This window comes from Artibeus jamaicensis, unplaced genomic scaffold, assembly GCF_021234435.1.
Source record: "Artibeus jamaicensis isolate MK-2021 breed Jamaican fruit bat unplaced genomic scaffold, CSHL_Jam_final scaffold_3222, whole genome shotgun sequence".
Lineage (NCBI taxonomy): Eukaryota > Metazoa > Chordata > Mammalia > Chiroptera > Phyllostomidae > Artibeus > Artibeus jamaicensis.
In genome coordinates, this window is record NW_026522038.1 from 4,613,911 (window position 1) to 4,632,619 (window position 18,709).

The 18,709-nt window shown below is 41.4% G+C and overlaps 1 protein-coding gene across 4 annotated transcripts in view; it reads left to right on the top strand.

The window, feature by feature from the left end:
• Positions 1-4,481: 4,481 nt before the first annotated feature.
• SEC24B (SEC24 homolog B, COPII coat complex component) overlaps positions 4,482-18,709 on the top strand; it is a 100,096-nt gene continuing 85,868 nt past the window's right edge. For all 4 annotated transcript variants that reach the window (XM_037156036.2, XM_053657025.1, XM_053657026.1 and 1 more), the window contains exon 1: positions 4,482-4,867. In XM_037156036.2, coding sequence (XP_037011931.2) covers positions 4,741-4,867 — 127 coding nt within the window. In that variant the 5' untranslated portion in view covers positions 4,482-4,740. The remainder of the gene's footprint in view (positions 4,868-18,709) is intronic.

Sequence of the window (18,709 nt, forward strand, 5' to 3'; positions counted from 1 at the left end):
GGACTTGTAAACAACCACCGAAGTTTTCGGAACTAAACCATTCATATGTAAAAGTATCTAAGTTCCAAAAAAATATGTTGTACAGCCCTGCTATCTTCTGAAAACAGAGTGCAGAGCATAATTTAGTTTCTCTTTGTAATTAAGAGCCAAAGCTATACATAGCTGTATATTATTTGTATGAAAAAGTATATAATAATTAATAAATAATAAAGCAAGACTAAACTGTTTTGCTTACAACTATAAATCTTTTTTTGCCATCCTGTAATTGGTGCTCAGTAAATATGCATTCCCTTGACTCAATTCCCTTCAAGTACCAGGTTAGAAGTTCTCTGAGGGCAGGGAGTTTTGGCCTGTTTATCGTATTCCCAGTGCAATGCATAAGGTTCTTCAACTTGATTGCTTCACACTACTGTGCATTTTTAGTTCTTCCATTTTTCCAGTTTTCTTTTTTTTCTGGTCCTTACTGTTAACTAATAGTGACTATGGCTCTCAAAGTGTCTACATCAACAGTGTGTTCTTCTCCTGCATTGTGATTTACTTCTAACCTACTGCAAGCCGCTTAAGTAGATGACTAAGGAAATTACAGTATATTTAAAAAATAACAGTTAAATATTGTGAGAACGTCAGATAATGTCCCATAAGTGCATACGTTATTGTGCATAGGTTGGCTATGTGGTAACTATTTGCCTAATAATCCCATTCTTTCTTTTTTCTTTTAGGATCTTAGTTGTGTCATAGACAATTGAGATTTAATAGTTAAAAGACATCAACATAAGTGATCAAATTCTTTCTCCCCATCATAATGTAAATGGTGAAACTCAACATGGAATGCCTCACTGAAAAATCGAAGATTCACAAGGAAGAGAAAAAAATAATACAGCAAGTGTGTAGGAATAAAAATCAAGAAAAAGAAATATAAGACGCAGAAATGTATCCTCATAGGATCTTTGGGGACAGCTCTCTTTTTTATTGTTGTAACCCTAACACCTGGCCTACTAAATGTACAATGTGTAAATAGATTGAATAAAGGAGATGAAAGAAGAATATTACTCCTTCTCACTGGGAGAGGAACACCTAGGAAGAAATGCCACTAAAAGGTATGAGGTGCAATGAAGACTGAATGCACAGGCGCAACTCTGCTCCCTCACCAGCAGTCTGCACGGGTGGGCGTGCCCAGGACACAAGTGGCCCTGAGCATCTCCACACTACCTGGCTGGCAGATGCCTGAAGAGGACCACCCGCCACCATCTCTGAAGGCATGGCCTCCTAAGAAAGTGTTCATCTAGCCAATACAAGTGTTGACACAAAAAATTACCCATTGGGTATATATACACATTGCACAAGAACAAGGATTTTTTTCCTTGGAGTAGAATGAAAAAGGTCAAGTTAGAACAGACATGTGAAGCACTGGGTGAAGCAGGCACTGTTATGGCTACTGGTGAGTCCGCTCTGAGCCATGGGTCCTTTCGGGTAGGATCCTGGGTGACTGGGCACCCACTCACCCAACTTGCACTGGCGGCCTACCCCAGGCCCTACAGTTTACTGTTTCTCTCCTTCGGAGCCCTCTGCTGCAGTCGTCCTTTGCCAGATCTTCAGTCAGGCCAAGAAGTGTCCAAGTGTGATCCTTCTCTTTGTATGTATTGGAGCTGGAGGTACTAGGGCAGCACTCTATTCTTATCTTTGGCATTGTTCAATATAGATGTCTGTTGGGACAGAGAATAAACCAGACCCCTGGAACAAACTGGGTCCCAAGTAGAATTTATATCAATATAAGTTCTACTCAGTGAATGTAGATTGCAGCAAACTGAAAAAGGAAGGTCCAAACTATTAAAGGCAATGTTTCACTGTCAAGTTGCTTGGAATGAGGGCTTCCAGAAGCCATTTGCACAACTTTCCACTTTACTAGGATATATTTCTCCTTCAAATGCAAGAAATCATGTTGGTTATTGTGTTGGGGTTTACACCAATTAATAACTATGTTAAACTTGAAAAATAAAAGGTCAAACGTGACTTAAAAACTAGATAATTTAAAAACTGGCTAAGATGTGAAGCAAGGTTACAACAGAATAAGAACTGAACTATCATTTTTTGAGATAAAGATGGGTGTTCAGTTGTCTAAGTCTTCCACAACTTATGTTAGAGAGAATATGTGTCCTAAGTTGCCGTGACATAGTGGCATGCTGCCACAATTTGACAAAGAATGTCCCTCCTGCACCTGTGGCAGGAATTAATGACACAGGCATTAATTGAACATAGACTTGGCCTTGGCATTTGCCTCAACACTGCCTGTCAATCAGAACTGACACAGAAATTACCATATTTGACATTGCTGGTATTTTAATCACACATCCACAAACTATCACTTTCAGTGACTGGCAAAAGATTGGAGAGATATCCTGAAGAAAAGGACCATCATGTTCCAATATTAAAAAAAGAAGAAGAATCAACTGAGCTTAACTTTGCTATTCAAAAGCAGTGGTTCTCAAATTTTCCTGTGGATCAGAATCTTCTGGACAGCTGTTGGGTCCCACCACCAGTATTTAGTAGATTCAGGGTGGCACCTGAGAATTTGCATTTCAAACACTCTGAGATCCACCATTCTAAAGAATGCTGGGTCATATTCTATGTAAAAATGAAAGTCCCTTGAAGTAAAATAGTACATCATATAAATCAACCCACTTATAGTTTGTAATGAATAGAGCAACGGTTTTGGAGTTAAATAGAGTTTGGTTTGATCTCCAGTTCTGCTATTACAGGTTCATGATTTTTACTAAGATTACTTGAATTCTACAAGCCTTAGTTTCCTCACTGGTAAAATAAAGATAAGAAGAAAAAAAAAACCCCAAGAGTTATCGTGAGGACTAAATGGAAGAAAAACATTACCTAAAGTGACTAGCACAGTGCCTGGTATGTGGTAAGCATTCAATCCTTCATCCGTTTCCTCTTTTTCTTCACTGATGGTAGTCATGGAACGTAAAGCAATACATTTTCATAAAGGTTGTGGGATCTGTTGTTACAGAAAACAACTCAACCGCTTTCGGGTGTACGGAGTGGAAGTTTATTTTCACACGCACGGACCCAGAGGAGTCAGTCTCCAAATTCTGGGCCCCAATCAGTGGGGAGTAATGGCTTATATAGGGTGAGGGGGGCAGTCTGTCACTCGGATCCTCACTTCTGGTGAGAAAGCAAGAAGCAGCTTATAGAAGCAAGAAAGAGGAACTGCGGATAGGAGTCAGTACCAATTTCTTTGTTCTTACTCCTCAGTTACTTAGTTACTTGCTCCCCCTAATCCTATTGACTCACCGGCTAGCTCTCCTCCTTGGCAGGCCACTACACTGTCACGCAAAAGACTTTTATAAACGTGCTAGAAAAATATTATCTCAGTCCTCTTTAGGAGTCTCTCAAAAAAAAAGATGGGAGTTCATTTCCCTCCACACATCTCTAATTAAAAATGGGTTTCTTACACTCAGAAGGATACATTCTAGGGGTAGAAAAGCAGTTGTCTTGGCACTCCCTTATGTACATAATGGTAGCCCTTAATCCAGAGGGTTTTTTTTTTCTGAACCATTTTTTCAAAGGACTCCTGGAAAGTGTTGGAATTTGTAATTGTGTAATCTTGATAAAGCAGAACGTGATCTTTGGTTCATACGAGCTTAGGTTTCTGTGAACCTGGAAAGCCTGTGGGAAAGGGCTTGCCCTTTTTGTACATATGGAACATGATGTAGTGTTGAAATCCGAAAACTTAAAAGTTTTCCAACCACTGAAATTTTGTAATTCAACCAAAAGAAAGCTCTGCATTATTCTAAGATGATCAACACATTTTGTATTTTGCATAATCATTCGGTTAGACTTATCATTCCATAAGTATCATTTTGCTAGATCCCATTCTGAATGCGATGTTTCTAAGCAATCTCATTTCTCATACAGAATAATGATGGCACTCTCCAAGATTGCAAAACCATTTGGGTAATTGTAGTCCAGAGGTTGCCTGCCAGTTAGCATGCAGGACTGGCCAGAGATTCAAAGATTTCACTAGTGTAGACGAAGCAGAGTTCTGGCTTTAAATTTTACATCTTCTGAACACCAAACCAATGAGTCAATACTTGACAAAATTCATGAGGAAGATAAGTTTGTCTTCTTGTTTTCCTTACTCCATTTCCCCCTTTCCTTTCCCTAGTTAAGTAAGTGGGAGTTTTGAACAATGCTGTTCTGATTGAGATTTGTGTTAATCGAACCCAGCGTAGCTCTATTTGCAGTGAGGGTGGGTGGGGTCAGTCTGGCCGGGGCTCTGGATGTCACCCGAAGCCGGCATCCGCCCCCGGATATAGCCAGCCCCAAGTCCCCCTGTCCTGCGCAGCTCCATCCCTCCCGTCCCGGACGGTTGTGAGGCCGAGGCCCGGCCCCGCCTCGAGCGTGGGCTCACCCGTTCCAGCCTGCAGGGGGCGTGGCGGCGACAGGGCTCTGGCAGAGCCCTCGGGGAGTCGCCGGGTGTGGGAGTCCCGTGGCTTGGGCCTCGGGCTGGGAGTGGTGGGCCAGGCTCCCCACGTCGCGGTGGCGAGCGAGCTGATCTTGGTGGCGGAGCAGGACCACTAGTCCCAGTCCAGAGTGACTCCCACGGTGACGCTGGCACGTTCTTTCCACTTCCTCTCTCGCCTCTTCGGCCCCGCCTTCCTTTCCCTCCGCCCACCTCCTAGCCGCGGAGCCGCCGCCACCGCAGCCACCGCCGCCAGCAGCGCCGTCATGTCGGCCCCCGCCGGGTCCCCTCATCCCGCCGCCAGCGCCCGCATCCAGCCCAAGCTTGGGGGAGCCGCCGCCTCGGGAGCCGCCGCGGGCCCGGGTGCCGGCCCGCCGCCGCACCAGCAGAACGGTGAGGCAGGTGGTCTTGTGGGGCGCGGGGCCTAGGCCGAATGGGCGGCCTCCGGGCCGCATCCCTCGCCCCGGGCGGGGCGGGTCGTGGCGCCGCGGTCCAGGCGGTCGTGGGTACGGGGCGGGGACCAGCGTGGGGAGGGGCGCCCTGCGCGGGGGAGGGGCCGCCTGGAAAGCCGGGGCCGGGACTGTTTACGTAATGTAACCCTAGGCCCGGAGCCGCTGGGGGCCTGGAGTTGCCTGGTGCGGGCCACCATTCCTTGAATCCCGCCTGGGTACCGCGAGTTGCCTAGAGCGACCCCTGCCCGGAGGGACCGGGTCGAGAGCGGAGGCCGCCGAGTTCCCGGTCTGGGGAATTCTGGGGTGGCCACGGAGCTGCGAGGATCAGTGCCCCTCGGGACTCTGGAAAACTCTGATTTGTGCGGCCTGGCGAGCATGCTGCCTTGAAAGGAGATGCAGTCCAGTTTGTGGACAAAGGGGTGTAAATATGCAGCCTAAGTGTAACTGTAACCCTGACCCACTTTGGCCTCTAGATCAGTCGTTGCTGCTGCGCTTGTCGGTTTGAAAGCGAGCAGGTGTCAAATGGGTTTAAACGAATGCCTTTAGATTGGGTGCCCCCCCCCCCCACACACACACACAGTTTCACGTTCAGAAATACAAAAAACGTGCGGGAGTTGGCCCTACTTCGAGGCCAGGCCTTCTTATTGTAGGCAGCCAAAGCAATGTGAAAGCCACTTTCACGCTGGACCTCAGTGAGGTCCACACGTAGGCGGTGAGTGTGCAGTAGTTTCAAATGAAGAATGGTCATATCTAGGATATCCATTTCCCAGTTTTGAGATGTGGAATGTTCACGGATGGGGCAGGGAAAGGCTGGACTCTCTTTATAGACTTGGTAATATTTCAGAAGAGAACCCTCCGAAGTAATGGACAGAAAACTTTAGAAAGATATCAGTCCTGCGTTTGTAAGAGAACAAAGCTACACTGGTACTCTTCAAAGAATTGTAGGACCAACCTATTTTATTCGAGTTGTCAGTGAAAATTTGCTGGCCTTTATAAATCAGTTCAACCAACATCTAATTTTTTGTAACAGATGCTTTTCAAACGTGAAACATATCAGTTATTCGGGTATTAGAGGCTGAATTTTTTTCATAAGTCAAAAATGATGGCTTAGCCTTAATATCTTTTGGGTCAGCCATACTTATCCATATTGCATGTTTTACCTCCACTAGTTAATGTTCAATGGGTTTGAAGGTGAATAGTGTAAGTTTTGTACTGCTGTCTGGAACGTGCATAAAGATATTTATGAGGTTTTTTTTTTCTTATAAACTTGATGTAGATTCTTGTTTTTTTCTTAATAGCTTTGCATATGAAGGAACTGAAACATGATAATTTGAGAAGAGATCCCAAGTCTTTAGAATATTGTAAACCCATATGATCAAAGGATTGTCTTTTCTTGATTTTCTGAATATGCATTATTGTCTAAACAAAAAATTAAAAATTTTTTATTGAATCTATTGGAATGACATTGGCTGATAATTAATGAACAATTTTTTAAGTGGTAAATGTTTATCTTAGCCTTACACATTTTATGAACGCTCAGGGCATGCCAGGATATTAATTGTAATTGGAGTGTTAAATCTGTGAGAACAAATCAGTTAATATATTTAGAAGTCACATATAGGTGATGCTTGATTTCTGCTGTTGATATAATCATTCCATTAAGGTAATCAATCCATTGCAACATTTTTGCCTGTTTACTAATTGGGAACTCAAGATTAGCCTAGTGGGTAGGACAGAATCTTTGCCTTTCTCCTAAATTGACCTATATTTTGGTGACAGTTGAGTTGGTTACGACCTTGAGGACTTTGATGGGTAAGGGTAGGAGGGCAAGTGTTATCTCCATAGAGAGGTTACAGCATGAACAAAAGTCTGGAAATAAGAAAGTGCAAGGCATGCATAGAAACCTAGCATTTGAGAAACGAAAGTGGTGTGGTGCTAGCTGGTAGGGAAAACCCAAGGCATTTGAGTTTAAAGGGACCAGACTGAAGAAAGACCTTAAATGTTATTCTACAGAATTTGAAATTAAGGTAAAGAACTAGTGTCAACTTTTTGTTTTCTTTCTGGTGGAAGAAAGTAGTTTAACCAGAGAAATAACAAGATCAAGTCTGTTTTTGTTTTATTTGCTAGTCTTAGAAAAAAAATTGTTTTTGCTACTTGGTATTGTCATCTGTAGATAACAATTAAGCAGTTATTTGTGTTGTGATTTCTTTGCCCTACATAAACTAGTTTGGCTTTTCATGTACATATCTAGAATCCCAGACTCGGTGAAAAAGAGATAGGTCAGAAGTATGAGCGTGAAATATCATGGAAAACAGAATTGTAAAACTAGAAAGATACCTAGAGAGCGCTTAACTGGTTATCAAACTTTTTAAAACATTTGTTTTCCCAAAGGAAATTGGGTGTGGAGCCCTGGCTGAGAAAGCAAAAAACAAAAAACAAAAAAAAAAAAACAGAACTGTTGTTAAAATAGAAGTGGAAGTCCAGGTGTTTTTGAAATGCAATCTGAAGAACATCTAGTCCACTTCCCTTATTTTACAGATTAAAATCATGACCCTGACCCTGGCTGGTGTGGCTGAGTGGATAGAGTGCCAGCCTGTGAACCAAAAGGTCACACCAGTTTGATTCCGGTCGGGGCACATGCTTGTGTTAAGGGCCAGGTCCCCAGTTGCACGCATGTGAGTGGCAACCAATTGATGTATCTCTCTCACATCGATGTTTTTCTGCCTCTCTTCCTCCCTTCCCTTCACTCTAAAAGTAAATAAATAAAATCTTTTTAAAAAATCATCACCCAGAAAGGTTAGTGATATTTTTCCGGTGGGAGTGGGAGTGGCAGTTTCATCTGTCTCTTGTTCCTGCTGTATATTCAGGGCCTTGAACAAATTCCAGGTGTTCATTAAACATTCATTTTGTGACATCTACTTTTCATCCTAATTCCAAGTCCAGATCTCTTTCGCTCCTTCAAGTTTCTTTTTAGAACTTTGACATTGGAAATGTAGGGAATGGAGAGGCAGAAAACTGAGACTTCATTATAACTTTTACTTGTTTTTCAGGTTTAATTGTTAAACATGCTTTTCCCATTTATTGGAAGATAAGAGTTGACTTCTTTGAATCTATGAAATATTTCTCTTAAACTTTGTTCCTTGGAGTTGTATTTCTACACTTTAGTTTTTCATTTAGCAGAATATAAGCTTTTAGAATTATTTGTATTTCCATATGAAGTACTAGGTGAATATTTTTTTTCAACTTTAACTCTTATTCTGACTTTTGAGAATCCTTCCAAATCCAAGTCCTCAAACAAGGGAAGATTGTGAAATAATATCCTGGTAATGATAATGTAACTCAAAATTTCTTCCAATTGACTTGAATTGAAAGGGGCCTTTAAAATTTGGTAGGTTAGTGGCAGATGGGCCAGCCAAATTTAACAATAAACTATCACTGTTTAATTCTGCTTTCAGGAAGTAGAAGGTGCTCATTTCTTCCCTCCATATGCCTTTTCTAAGAATGATACTGGCAGTTATCTTTTTTTTTTTTAATTTTGTATACATTTACTTTTAGAGAGAAGAAGGAGGGAAAAAGAAAGGGAGAGAAACATCAGTGTGAGAGAGATACATTGATCCTTTGCCTCTCACACGCCCTCAACTGGGGACCTGTCCCACAGCCCAGGAATGTGCCCTGACTGGGAGTCAAACCTGCAACCCTTCAGTTTGCAGGCAGCTGCTCAATCCACTGAGCTACACCAGCCAGGACAGTGGCAGTTATCCTTTTAATTGTCAGTAAGGAAAGAAAGAGGAGATAGTAATGGGAATTATTTGAATTCATTAGGTAAGATATAAATAAACACCCCATTTACTCAGCAACACTATCTGGTCAGTTAATAGGAAACCCTTCAACTTTGAGAGCACATGCAAAATTTAAAACGATACAAATCTCCCTAGTGTGTCAGAGGTAAGTGCCTTTTGATCAGAGAGACATTCGTGTCTCGGGTTTCTAGTCTTCCTTTATAGCTAACAAGAGCATTGGGTCCCCTCTTGAAGATACTGCCAATAGTATTATGTAACTATTTGGATACATAATTTCCTTCTAGGTTGATTAATAGATATCTCAAGGGACTTAAAAAAAATGTTCACTCCCTATATAAACAAGTGTCTTTTGTCTAAGTTTAATCTTCTTGTCTGTTGCTAAACATATTTGAAGTCTTTTCATTCCCACCTCCTGTCTTCTCCCTCTCCTGTAGATTTCTGAGATTATATCTGTAATAGTTTTTGTAAACCATGTTGATTGCCACTGATCCCAGTATTTCATCTGGCTTCATCTTTCTGATTTCATCTACAAACCCTGAAGTGTTGGGATTCTAAAGATAGTGAAATAGAACAGATTTTGAGCCAGTCTTCAATGGACTTCCCTGGAAATGAGAGCCATCTTCAGTTAGTACTCTACGTTAGCACAAATCATGTTATATTCAGCTCTGGGGAAGCCAGTGTTTCCCACAGGCTGGGTGTATTCGGAATTGTCAGTGTGTGGGCTAGTGAAAAGGTTGTAGGCTTTGATTCAGCCTGGAGAAAATTATATAACATCTATGAGCGTTCTTGTTGGATTGAGGGGATTACAATAATTGAAATACTATTTTTAAAGTACCTGGTGCTTAGCAAATGAGAGTCCCTTCATTCACTTTCCTTCAGAACACCAGGATATAAATTGTTCAAATGGCAGAGACCTTGTGAGTTTTCCTCATCATATTCCCAGTGTAGCATGCAGCAGGAAATCAAGAGAGCAAGTGAACTTGGCTTCATATTTGTTACTGCTTTTGAAAACTGGCCATTGAAAGGATGTGTGTGTGGTTACCTCTCCCTACCCTTTTCTTTTGTATTTAAGGTTCAGTCACTATTTTAGTCTTTCTGTTATTTTCTTACACTGTCCAGTCCTCCCTTCCTCCCACTAATCCACTTTTGGGAAATTTCCTGTAAGTAGGTCATCTACCTCAGCTAGCTGGCTTGCTGGAAGTTTTCTAAAGTTGTGCACTAAACACTGCTCCTATTAGAACTGAGCAAAATTAGAATGAAGGAAGGAGGGGAGAGGGTGTAGTAAAATGCTTTGCCTAGCCAGTGGCCAAGTCTTAACTTGCTTGTTTTTTCGAGTATTTCTGAGAAACAGGTATTGTGAAATGAGAAACCTGCAGCGCTTGGTTTCTTCACTACTGACCAGCTTTTTGAATTTGTGTGAACTAGTGAGCTTTCTTTGCCCCTGTTTATTTGTCTCTAAAATGATAATATTGGTACTTCGCAGGATTGTGAGAATTATATGGAGTGATATATAGAGAAAGAGAGAGAAGAGCAAATAGTATTGTCCCTGGCATGTAGTATTGCAGGAAAAACTATACTTAATGCAGTGAGATTTCATCCAAATAATTGCATAGGCTGTGTCAGTAGACTCTGTCTGCCAGCAGGGATTGTGACAGTTACCTTCGTAACCATTAGCCTTTCTTTAGAAAGAATGATCTGAATATCCAGATGTGATTGGGACTTCCCCATTTTTTAAATCAGTAAGATTTCTAATTGCACCAGACTTCCGCCAAGATGGAGGCGTAGGTGGAAACACTGTGCCTTCTCCCACAACCAAGTCTAAAAACAACAAAGTTTTAGCAACAAAAAAATGCAGCCAGACCGCACAAAATTGAACAATATGGGAGTCCAACAACAATGAACCACTCAGCTAGACCGGTAAGAGGGGCGAAGCCAGCAGTAGAGGGGGTCAGGCAAAAAAGATCCCCCGACCCAGACAGCCAAGGGCCAATCCTAGGTGTGAGGTAGTGATGGGTGGACCCAGTGAAGGTGCAAGGCAGCAGGCTGACCGGGGGCACACATTCACATGCAGATAAACCAGCGAAGGAGTGAGCAGTGAGACAGACTGGGCAGGCCCCAGCAGGAGGATGGAGCAGAGGGGAATGCTATTGCTCCCTCTCTGACCCTGCCCCCACATACAGCGTCACAACCCAGCGACCTGGGTGGCCTACCCTGGTGAACAACTAAGGCTCCTCTCCTCATACGTAACAGGCACAAACAGATCAAAACATGGCTTAAGAAGAACTCAGAGCTCCAGAGCCCAGAGCCCATAAATCTGAGCGAACAAGAAATTGCCAACCTATCAGAGGCGCAATTCAAAACACTGGTGATCAGGATGCTCACAGAAATGGTTGATTTTAGCCACCAATTAGATGAACATATGAAGGCTAAACTAATTGAAATGAAGGGAAATGCACAGGAACCCAATAGTGATGGAAAGCAAACTGGGACTCAGATCAAGGGAGTGGACCAGAAGGAAGAAAAAAATGACCAAACAGAAAAGGATGAAGAAACAAGAATTCAAAAAAATGAGAGGCACAGAAAGTCCCGAAGAAGTTGGACCCAAGAAGGAACACACCAAGGCACATCATCATTACATTAGCCAAGATTAAAATGAAGGAGAGAATCCTAGAAGCAGCAAGAGATAAGGGGACAGTCACCTACAAAGGAGTTCCTATCAGACTGTCAGCTGATTTCTCAAAAGAGACCTTCTAGGCACGAAGGGGCTGGAAAGAAGTATTCCAAGTCATGAAATCCAAAGACCTACATCCATGATTGATCTATCCAGCAAAGCTTTCATTTAGAATGGAAGGGCAGATAAAGTGCTTCTCAGATAAGATCAAATTCAAAGAGTTCATCATCACCAAGCCCTTATTATATGAAATGTTAAAGGGACTTATCTAAGGAAAAAAAAAGATAAAAAAGATGAACAGTGAAAGGACAGCAAACTCGCAGTTATTAAGAACCACATCTAAAACAAAAACAAACTAAGAGGACAGCTAAATCAGGAGCAGAACCATAGAAATGAAGATCACATGGAGGGTTAGCAACAGGGGAGTGGGAGAAGAAGGAGGGAGAAGGTACAGAGAATAAGTAGCATAAATGGTAGGTAGAAAACAGATAGGGGGGAGGGCAAGAATAGTATGGGAAATATAGACTCTAAAGAACTTGTGACACATGGTCATAAACTAAAGGGGGAGAATGGTGGGGGAGGGGTGTGCAGTGTGGAGGGGAATGAAGGGGGGAATAGAACAACTGTAATGGCATAATCAATAAAATACATTTTAAAAAAAGAATGGAGAATCCATAATAAACCCAGGTCTCTACAGTCAATTAATATTTGGCAAAGAGAGTAAATAAAAAAAAGATTTCTAATTGCAGATCTTTTTCAGTGGTGTGTATATGTGTGTGTGTACATACATATTTCTTATGCTTGTAAAAAAAATCTGTACGTTAGCAATATTATTGATACTTTATTGGCAGGGGTAATATACTTCAAAATATTCAATAAGCAGTACTACATGTACTGACAGGATTCCGTAAGCCTGTAATATGCCAGACATTCATTCATGCTGTGGTTGCTGGATCATGAGGAGGTCTTAGGGCAAGGGGCCAGCATGGTAAGGCTTAACAAAGAGGCAGGGTCGGTCAGCGCTGACTGTTTACTTACTGGCTCAGAAGTATTTTAATATTTTATCAAGAATGATTGTTAAAATGTATACTGACTAAATACTGGCCTACTTCTTGATAGTCCAGTGATGAATGACTTATTGGGTTGGCCAAAAAGTCTGTTTAGTTTTTTCCATAAAATAAAATACACATTTTTCATTTCTGCCAATAACTTTATTGATTTGGATATTTTGAGTATGTCATCTACCTCCCCCTATTGGTTTCTGCTGGGTGGAGGCCAGGGCTGCTGCTAACCATCTTCTAGTGCATAAGACAGCCCCACAGCAAAGAATTATTTGGTCAAAATGTCAATAATACCAGGAAATTTCACAAACCACTTTCGACACATTCAGTCAGTCACAGCACCTTCTCTATATACTGCACAAATCTTTTTTTTCATTTTGGTTGTGTTTTTACCTTTTTTGAAATAATAAAGCATAATACGCCAAAAATGTATTTTCTTCCATCTTCAATATTAAAATAGCTGCACAAAAATTCACCAATTTTGATAAGCTTTTTAATGCATGCTGATATGACAGCTGTTACAATGCAATCTAACAAAGTTGTTTCAAACGAAGTTAAAGACAATTAAGCATTGTGAACTTTTTGGCCAATCTAATACATTCCTAGATCTGATTCTGCCTCTCCAAATACAGAATGGAGGAGCTTGTGCTTTGCTGACTTTGATTTTCTTTTACAAATAATGAAAACCCTTAATCTGACCTTTAAAAAAAGTATTGAAATTTGATTCAGGGAAAAGCTAATGAAACAAATATTTTAGATATTTAAAATGTTGCATCTCCGTTAAGTGGTGGTGGCAAGTGAGGAGACTCATTAATTTAAAGAAAGCTTATGACTGCTTTTTGGACAGTGTCTCAATGTTCCATAAAATACTTGCTTTGTAAATTTTGATATTTATGTCGTTTGCTTAAGCAGGAAAAGAATCAGTTTTCCTTTGACACGAATGTAGTCTCTGGAAGGAGATTATGCCACTGAGGCAGACATAACTTTGGGTGGGTCTTGTGAATTTAGTCTGGCCAAGCAGCCCCATTGAAAAGGCATATAGACTATTTGTTAAAAAAGATTTTGTTTACTTCTTAAGTCAGGTTGGTACCAGTGAGTAGATGCATTAGAATAATCTATTTCCCTCTTTTATGCAGACATACCTCACTTGAAAGCTAAGAATTTAAAATTCTTTCAGAGAGTGTAAATAACATGACATTCTGTTTTTTTGTGAGGCACTGTTAGGCTGTTTGGATGAAATGATTAAATTACTTCCATGACTCTGAGACTTTTTTTCCTCACATTTTTACTGCTGAAATTGTGATGCATCTTAGAATCGGTGTATTTATAAAGTTGGTTTCACTGAAGTACAAGTCATAATACAGTTTTGTGAAAGCCTGACATTGGCACATGCTGTGGGAGGCTGAATAATGCCCCTCCCCTGTATGGGCCCATTCTAGTCTCTGAAACCTTTGCAGTTGTGATTTTGAGCTGGGAGATTATCCTGGATTTCAGTGGGCCTGATAAAATCGTGACAGTCCTTATTAGAGGGAACCAGAGGATCACCCAGCCAACAAAGTAATGTGACCACAGGAGCAGAGGCTGGAGTGGATTCCTCTGAAGATAGGGCCCTGAGCTCAGGAATGCAGGTGGCCACTAAAAGCTGAAAAAGGCAAGGAAATGGGTTCTCTCCTCAGAGCCTTAAAAGGAGCCGGCTATGTTCATGACACCTTGACATTAGCCCTGTGAAACTGATTTTGAATTTCTGACCTCCAGAACTGTAAAAGAATAAAGTTATGTTGTTTTAAGCCACTAAATTTGTGGTAATTTGTCACAGTAGCAGTTAGGGAGCTATTATAATACACCTGGTAGATTTAGAAAAAGAAAAACAAATGGTGGTGTCAAAACATCTTAGATGGAATGAAATAGATTTTTCTTTCCTTTTGTTTCAGCCTTTTTTATTCTTGAACTTGTACAGTGTAAAATGTGTAAAATGCCAAAGTAAAAATACTAGGGTATAAACTACATAGTGAAAGCTCTTTAAGTTTTGTGTTCTTTCTGTTTTAGGGGTGTCCAACCTGTAGCCCAACACAAAATGGTAAATTCACTTAAAACATTATGAGATTTTTGTGTGTGTGTGATTGATTGATTACAAGTCACAATGCCTTTAACGTGTGGCCCAAGACAACTCTTCTTTCACTGTGGCCCAGAGATGCCAAAGGTTGGACACCCTGGATCATACGGTTCTTGTTGATACATTGTGATAAGGTAAATGCCTGGTATAGAAGTATTTGATGATTTTTTACCAGGCTTCTTTTTCAAAAATATATTAATGGTTTCCATGAGCCAGGCACTATGCTAAGCCTTTAGGGGTATTATAGAGCTGAGAGCAAACTAGGCCCAACTTTTTCACTTCCAGAGTTTACAATTAGGCAATTATAGTTCATGTGAAAAGTTATCTATAGTGGCTCAAGATACTGCAGATTGGGGTCCCCTGCCTCCTGTCTTCCCCCCACCAACTCTGGTCCATAGACAAATTGTCTTCCGTGAAACCTGTCCCTGGTGCCAAAAAGGTGGGGACTGCTGCTATAGAAAAGCAGCATTAAGCAAGCATTCACTTACAGAGTTAGAGAATGTTTGCTAAAGGAAGGGCTGAGCTGATGTCTGAAGAACGGGTAAAAGTTGGTCAGGTGAAGGGAGAAGAGGGAATTTTTTAAGGTTCCAGGGAACAGCCTGTGTGCAGGATCAGGTGAACAAGCATTGCCTTGAGAAAAAGGTTCATGTGCTAAGAATGTGTGCACCAGTGACATGTAGCTTTCTCATACTCGTGGCTACTGTAGTGCTCACATTCTGGGTGGTATTCTTGAAGGAATTAAACTTTGAATACCTGTGAACACTTGCTAAAAAAACAAGTTTTAGAAAAGTATCACATATTTACTGACACCCCCCCCCCAGAAGCCTTTACATGGCAACTTAACTGTCTTCTTCCCTAACCAACCTCTTAGGTGGCTTCTTGAGCAGAGCTCTAGCACACACTCTTACCTAACATTGTGCTGTGGTTTCTTTGCTTATGTGTGTGTGGCAGTTATACCTCTTCTTATCACGTCAACATTCTGTCACTTTACCATAACAGTAGACATCCTAAATTGTAGCAAAATTACATTTCGTTTATTGATCAAACTTTGGTAGACTCATGTGAAAGATTTGTAGTATCCAGTATATTAAAGCATACCTGTTGAAAATCTTTGTGGGGAGGAGTGGGGAGGATGAAGCAGGAGAGGTAAGAAGGGGTCAGATCACAAAGGGCCTTTTTGCAGTTGTTTTCTCTTTTCATCTGTAACAAATGGGTGGCTTAAACCGACACGAATTCATCCTCTGTGGGTTAGAAGTCTGACTGGGCTAAATAAAGTCAAGGCAGCAGGAAGGCTGCGTTCCCTTCTGGAGGCTCTAGGACAGACCCATTGGTTGCTTTTTCCAGCCTTTAGAGGCTGCCCACGTTCCCCCACTCTCTCCATCTTCAGAGCCAGCAACATTGCATCTCTGAGTTGCCTTCTGTCTCATATTCCTCTTCCGCTGGTAAAGGCTCTTGTGATTACATTGAGCTCACCTGGATAATTGAAGATACTCTCCCTATTTTAAGGTTAGCTGATTAACGACCCTAATACAGTGTGCAACCTTAATTCCCCTGTGCCATCTAACCGAACATACTCACAGGTTCCAGGGATTAGGACCACGGACATATGGGATGGGGGGTAGGTTACTGTGTCTTCCAGTTTTACAGGCCGTGCTAAAGAATTTGAATTTTTTTCTTGATGGCAAGAGCAACCATTAGAAAACTTTAAACAAGGAAGTAAAAATCCTATTTGATTTTTAGGAAAAATACTCTTCTATGCTTGGTGTAGCCATTTGCCTAAAAAACTCTCATTCAATTGATTTAGTAGTTAATTTCCAGCTCTTTTCTGATGTTTTAAAAGCTTATGTTGCAATAGTTTTAGATTTGCAGAAGTGATGCAAAAATAATACAGAAAATGCAATTCCCTCACTCAGCTTCCTCCAAAGTCTTGTATCTTCCTCTTCTGTCTTTCTCCTCAGTCTGCTCTGGTCTGTGACAGGTTCTTAGTCTTTTTTTCGTTTTTTAGGACCCGACAGGACTGGTTAGTTATTTTGTAGACATTCCCTCACTTTGGGCTGGCTGGTGCTTTGTGATGGTTAGATTGGGTTTATGAATTTTTAGGAAGAATACCACAGAGGTGAAGCGCCCTTATTATTACCTGATATCAGGGGTTACATCAACTTGTTTATTAGTAGTCATGTTAACCGTGGTCACTTGCCTGAGGGAATTCCTAGTCAACTTGGATTGCTGTGACAGCATATTGTAGATTGGATGGCCTATGTAATAGACATTTGTGGAAACTGGAGTCCAAGTTCAGGATGCCAGCATGGTTGGGCTCTGGTGAAGACCCTTTCCTGGCTTACAGATCACTATCTTTTCTCTGTGCTCCTATGGCTTTTCCTCAGTTCATGCATGTAGGGAAAAGAGATCTCTTTCTCTTTTATAAGGACACTAAGTCCATCATAAGGATCCTACCCTAAGAACCTAGTTAAAGCCCTAACCCCATTTGATAATATTGTATTAAGGGGTGGGGCCTTGAGAGGGGGTAATAAGGTTTTGACAAAAGAAATTGAGGTGGCACATTCAGTCCACTTGCCAGCTGGGTTCCCCCACTGTCTAGTTACCATTTTTTTTCTTTTTCCTGTTTGTTAGGAGTAACTCACTTAACTCCAATCTACAGTTAACAGAAAAGGAATTCAGCTCTACCTCCTAGAGTAGAGTGTATCAAATAACTTGTGGGCATATGTTAAAATCACCACAGTGTTAATAAATACTTGTCAGGAGAAGCTTTGAAGTCACTATTCCTGTTTCTCATTAAATTTTTACTCATAATTTTACCATTTTCAGTGGCTCTTGCCTGCAGTAGTTATTAGTGTAGAATTCTAATGGCGACTTCTCTTTTTCCCTCATTCTTCTACATTTATTATTTGGAATTTTTCTGTAAGGAAGATTTGTTTCTTTTCTCCCATTTTAAAATTTATTCAGTCATTCATTTATATTATGGACTCATGGATGTTTAGTTTATTCTTTGGATTATAATCCAATACTATAATTATTTGTATGTGTTGTTCAAATTATTTACAGCTCTGACCATGGGAGCTTTTTCAGGTTGGCTGCTGTGTATGTCTGCCCCTGTCCTTTTGGTCTTTGAGCACTTCTTTACTTTCTGGCACAAAAATTCTCCATCTTCTACTTGCTCTACATTAGCACTAGAATCAGTTCTTTGTCCAAGTAGTCCTGCTTCCTTTTGTTGGGGCATGGTATTTAGAAACCAAGAACTATGCCCTGGATGTGCTCGTTGCTATGGGGTGTCACTGCTTCTAGCCTCCCTAGGCAGACAGCCAGGAGATACATGTGTGTCTATATATATGTATCATATATATATATATAGTTTCTCATAACTCATATATGTAAACATGCCTTTAATTATATTTCTTCCATCCATCTGTATGCATTTGACTTCAATATCTTTCAGGTAGGTTTTCAGAGTCTGCAGTCCATTCTAGATTTTCTTGAAATCCTGGTTCATTTATTAATAAAAATTTGAATATAATAAATTTGCATTGATTCTTTGTAGTGTATGGGGCTATGGGTTTTGGCAAATGCATGCAGTCAAGTATCTAGTACTACAGTTTTCTCATCATAAAAAAGTCCTCATGTAGAGGACTTCCGCCAAGATGGAGGCGTAGGTGGAAGCACTGCGACTTCTCGCACAACCATGTTTAAAAACAACAAAGTTTTAGCAATAGAAATGCCACCAAATCACAGAAAATTGAACTACACGGAAGTGTGACAACAAGGAACCCTTTAGCCAAACCGGTAAGAGGGGCAGAGCCAGCAGCAGAGCGGGGTCGGGCAGGAAACATCCACCAGACTGACCCGGACGAGAGACCCAGGTGCGACAGCAGCCTTGTGCGGATCCCAGGTGTAGAGAAGCAGACGGACCCACTGAGGGCACAAGGCTGTGGACCCACTGAGGGCTGATCGCACGCAGATAAACAGGTGAAGAAGCGATCAGTGAGACGAACCTTGCAGGCCCTAGCTGCAGGAAGCAGCAGAGGGAACCACCATTGTCTCTCTCTGACCCCGCCCCCACACACAGCATCAAAAACCATCGACCTGAATGACCCCGCCCTGGTGAACAACTAAGGCTCCACTC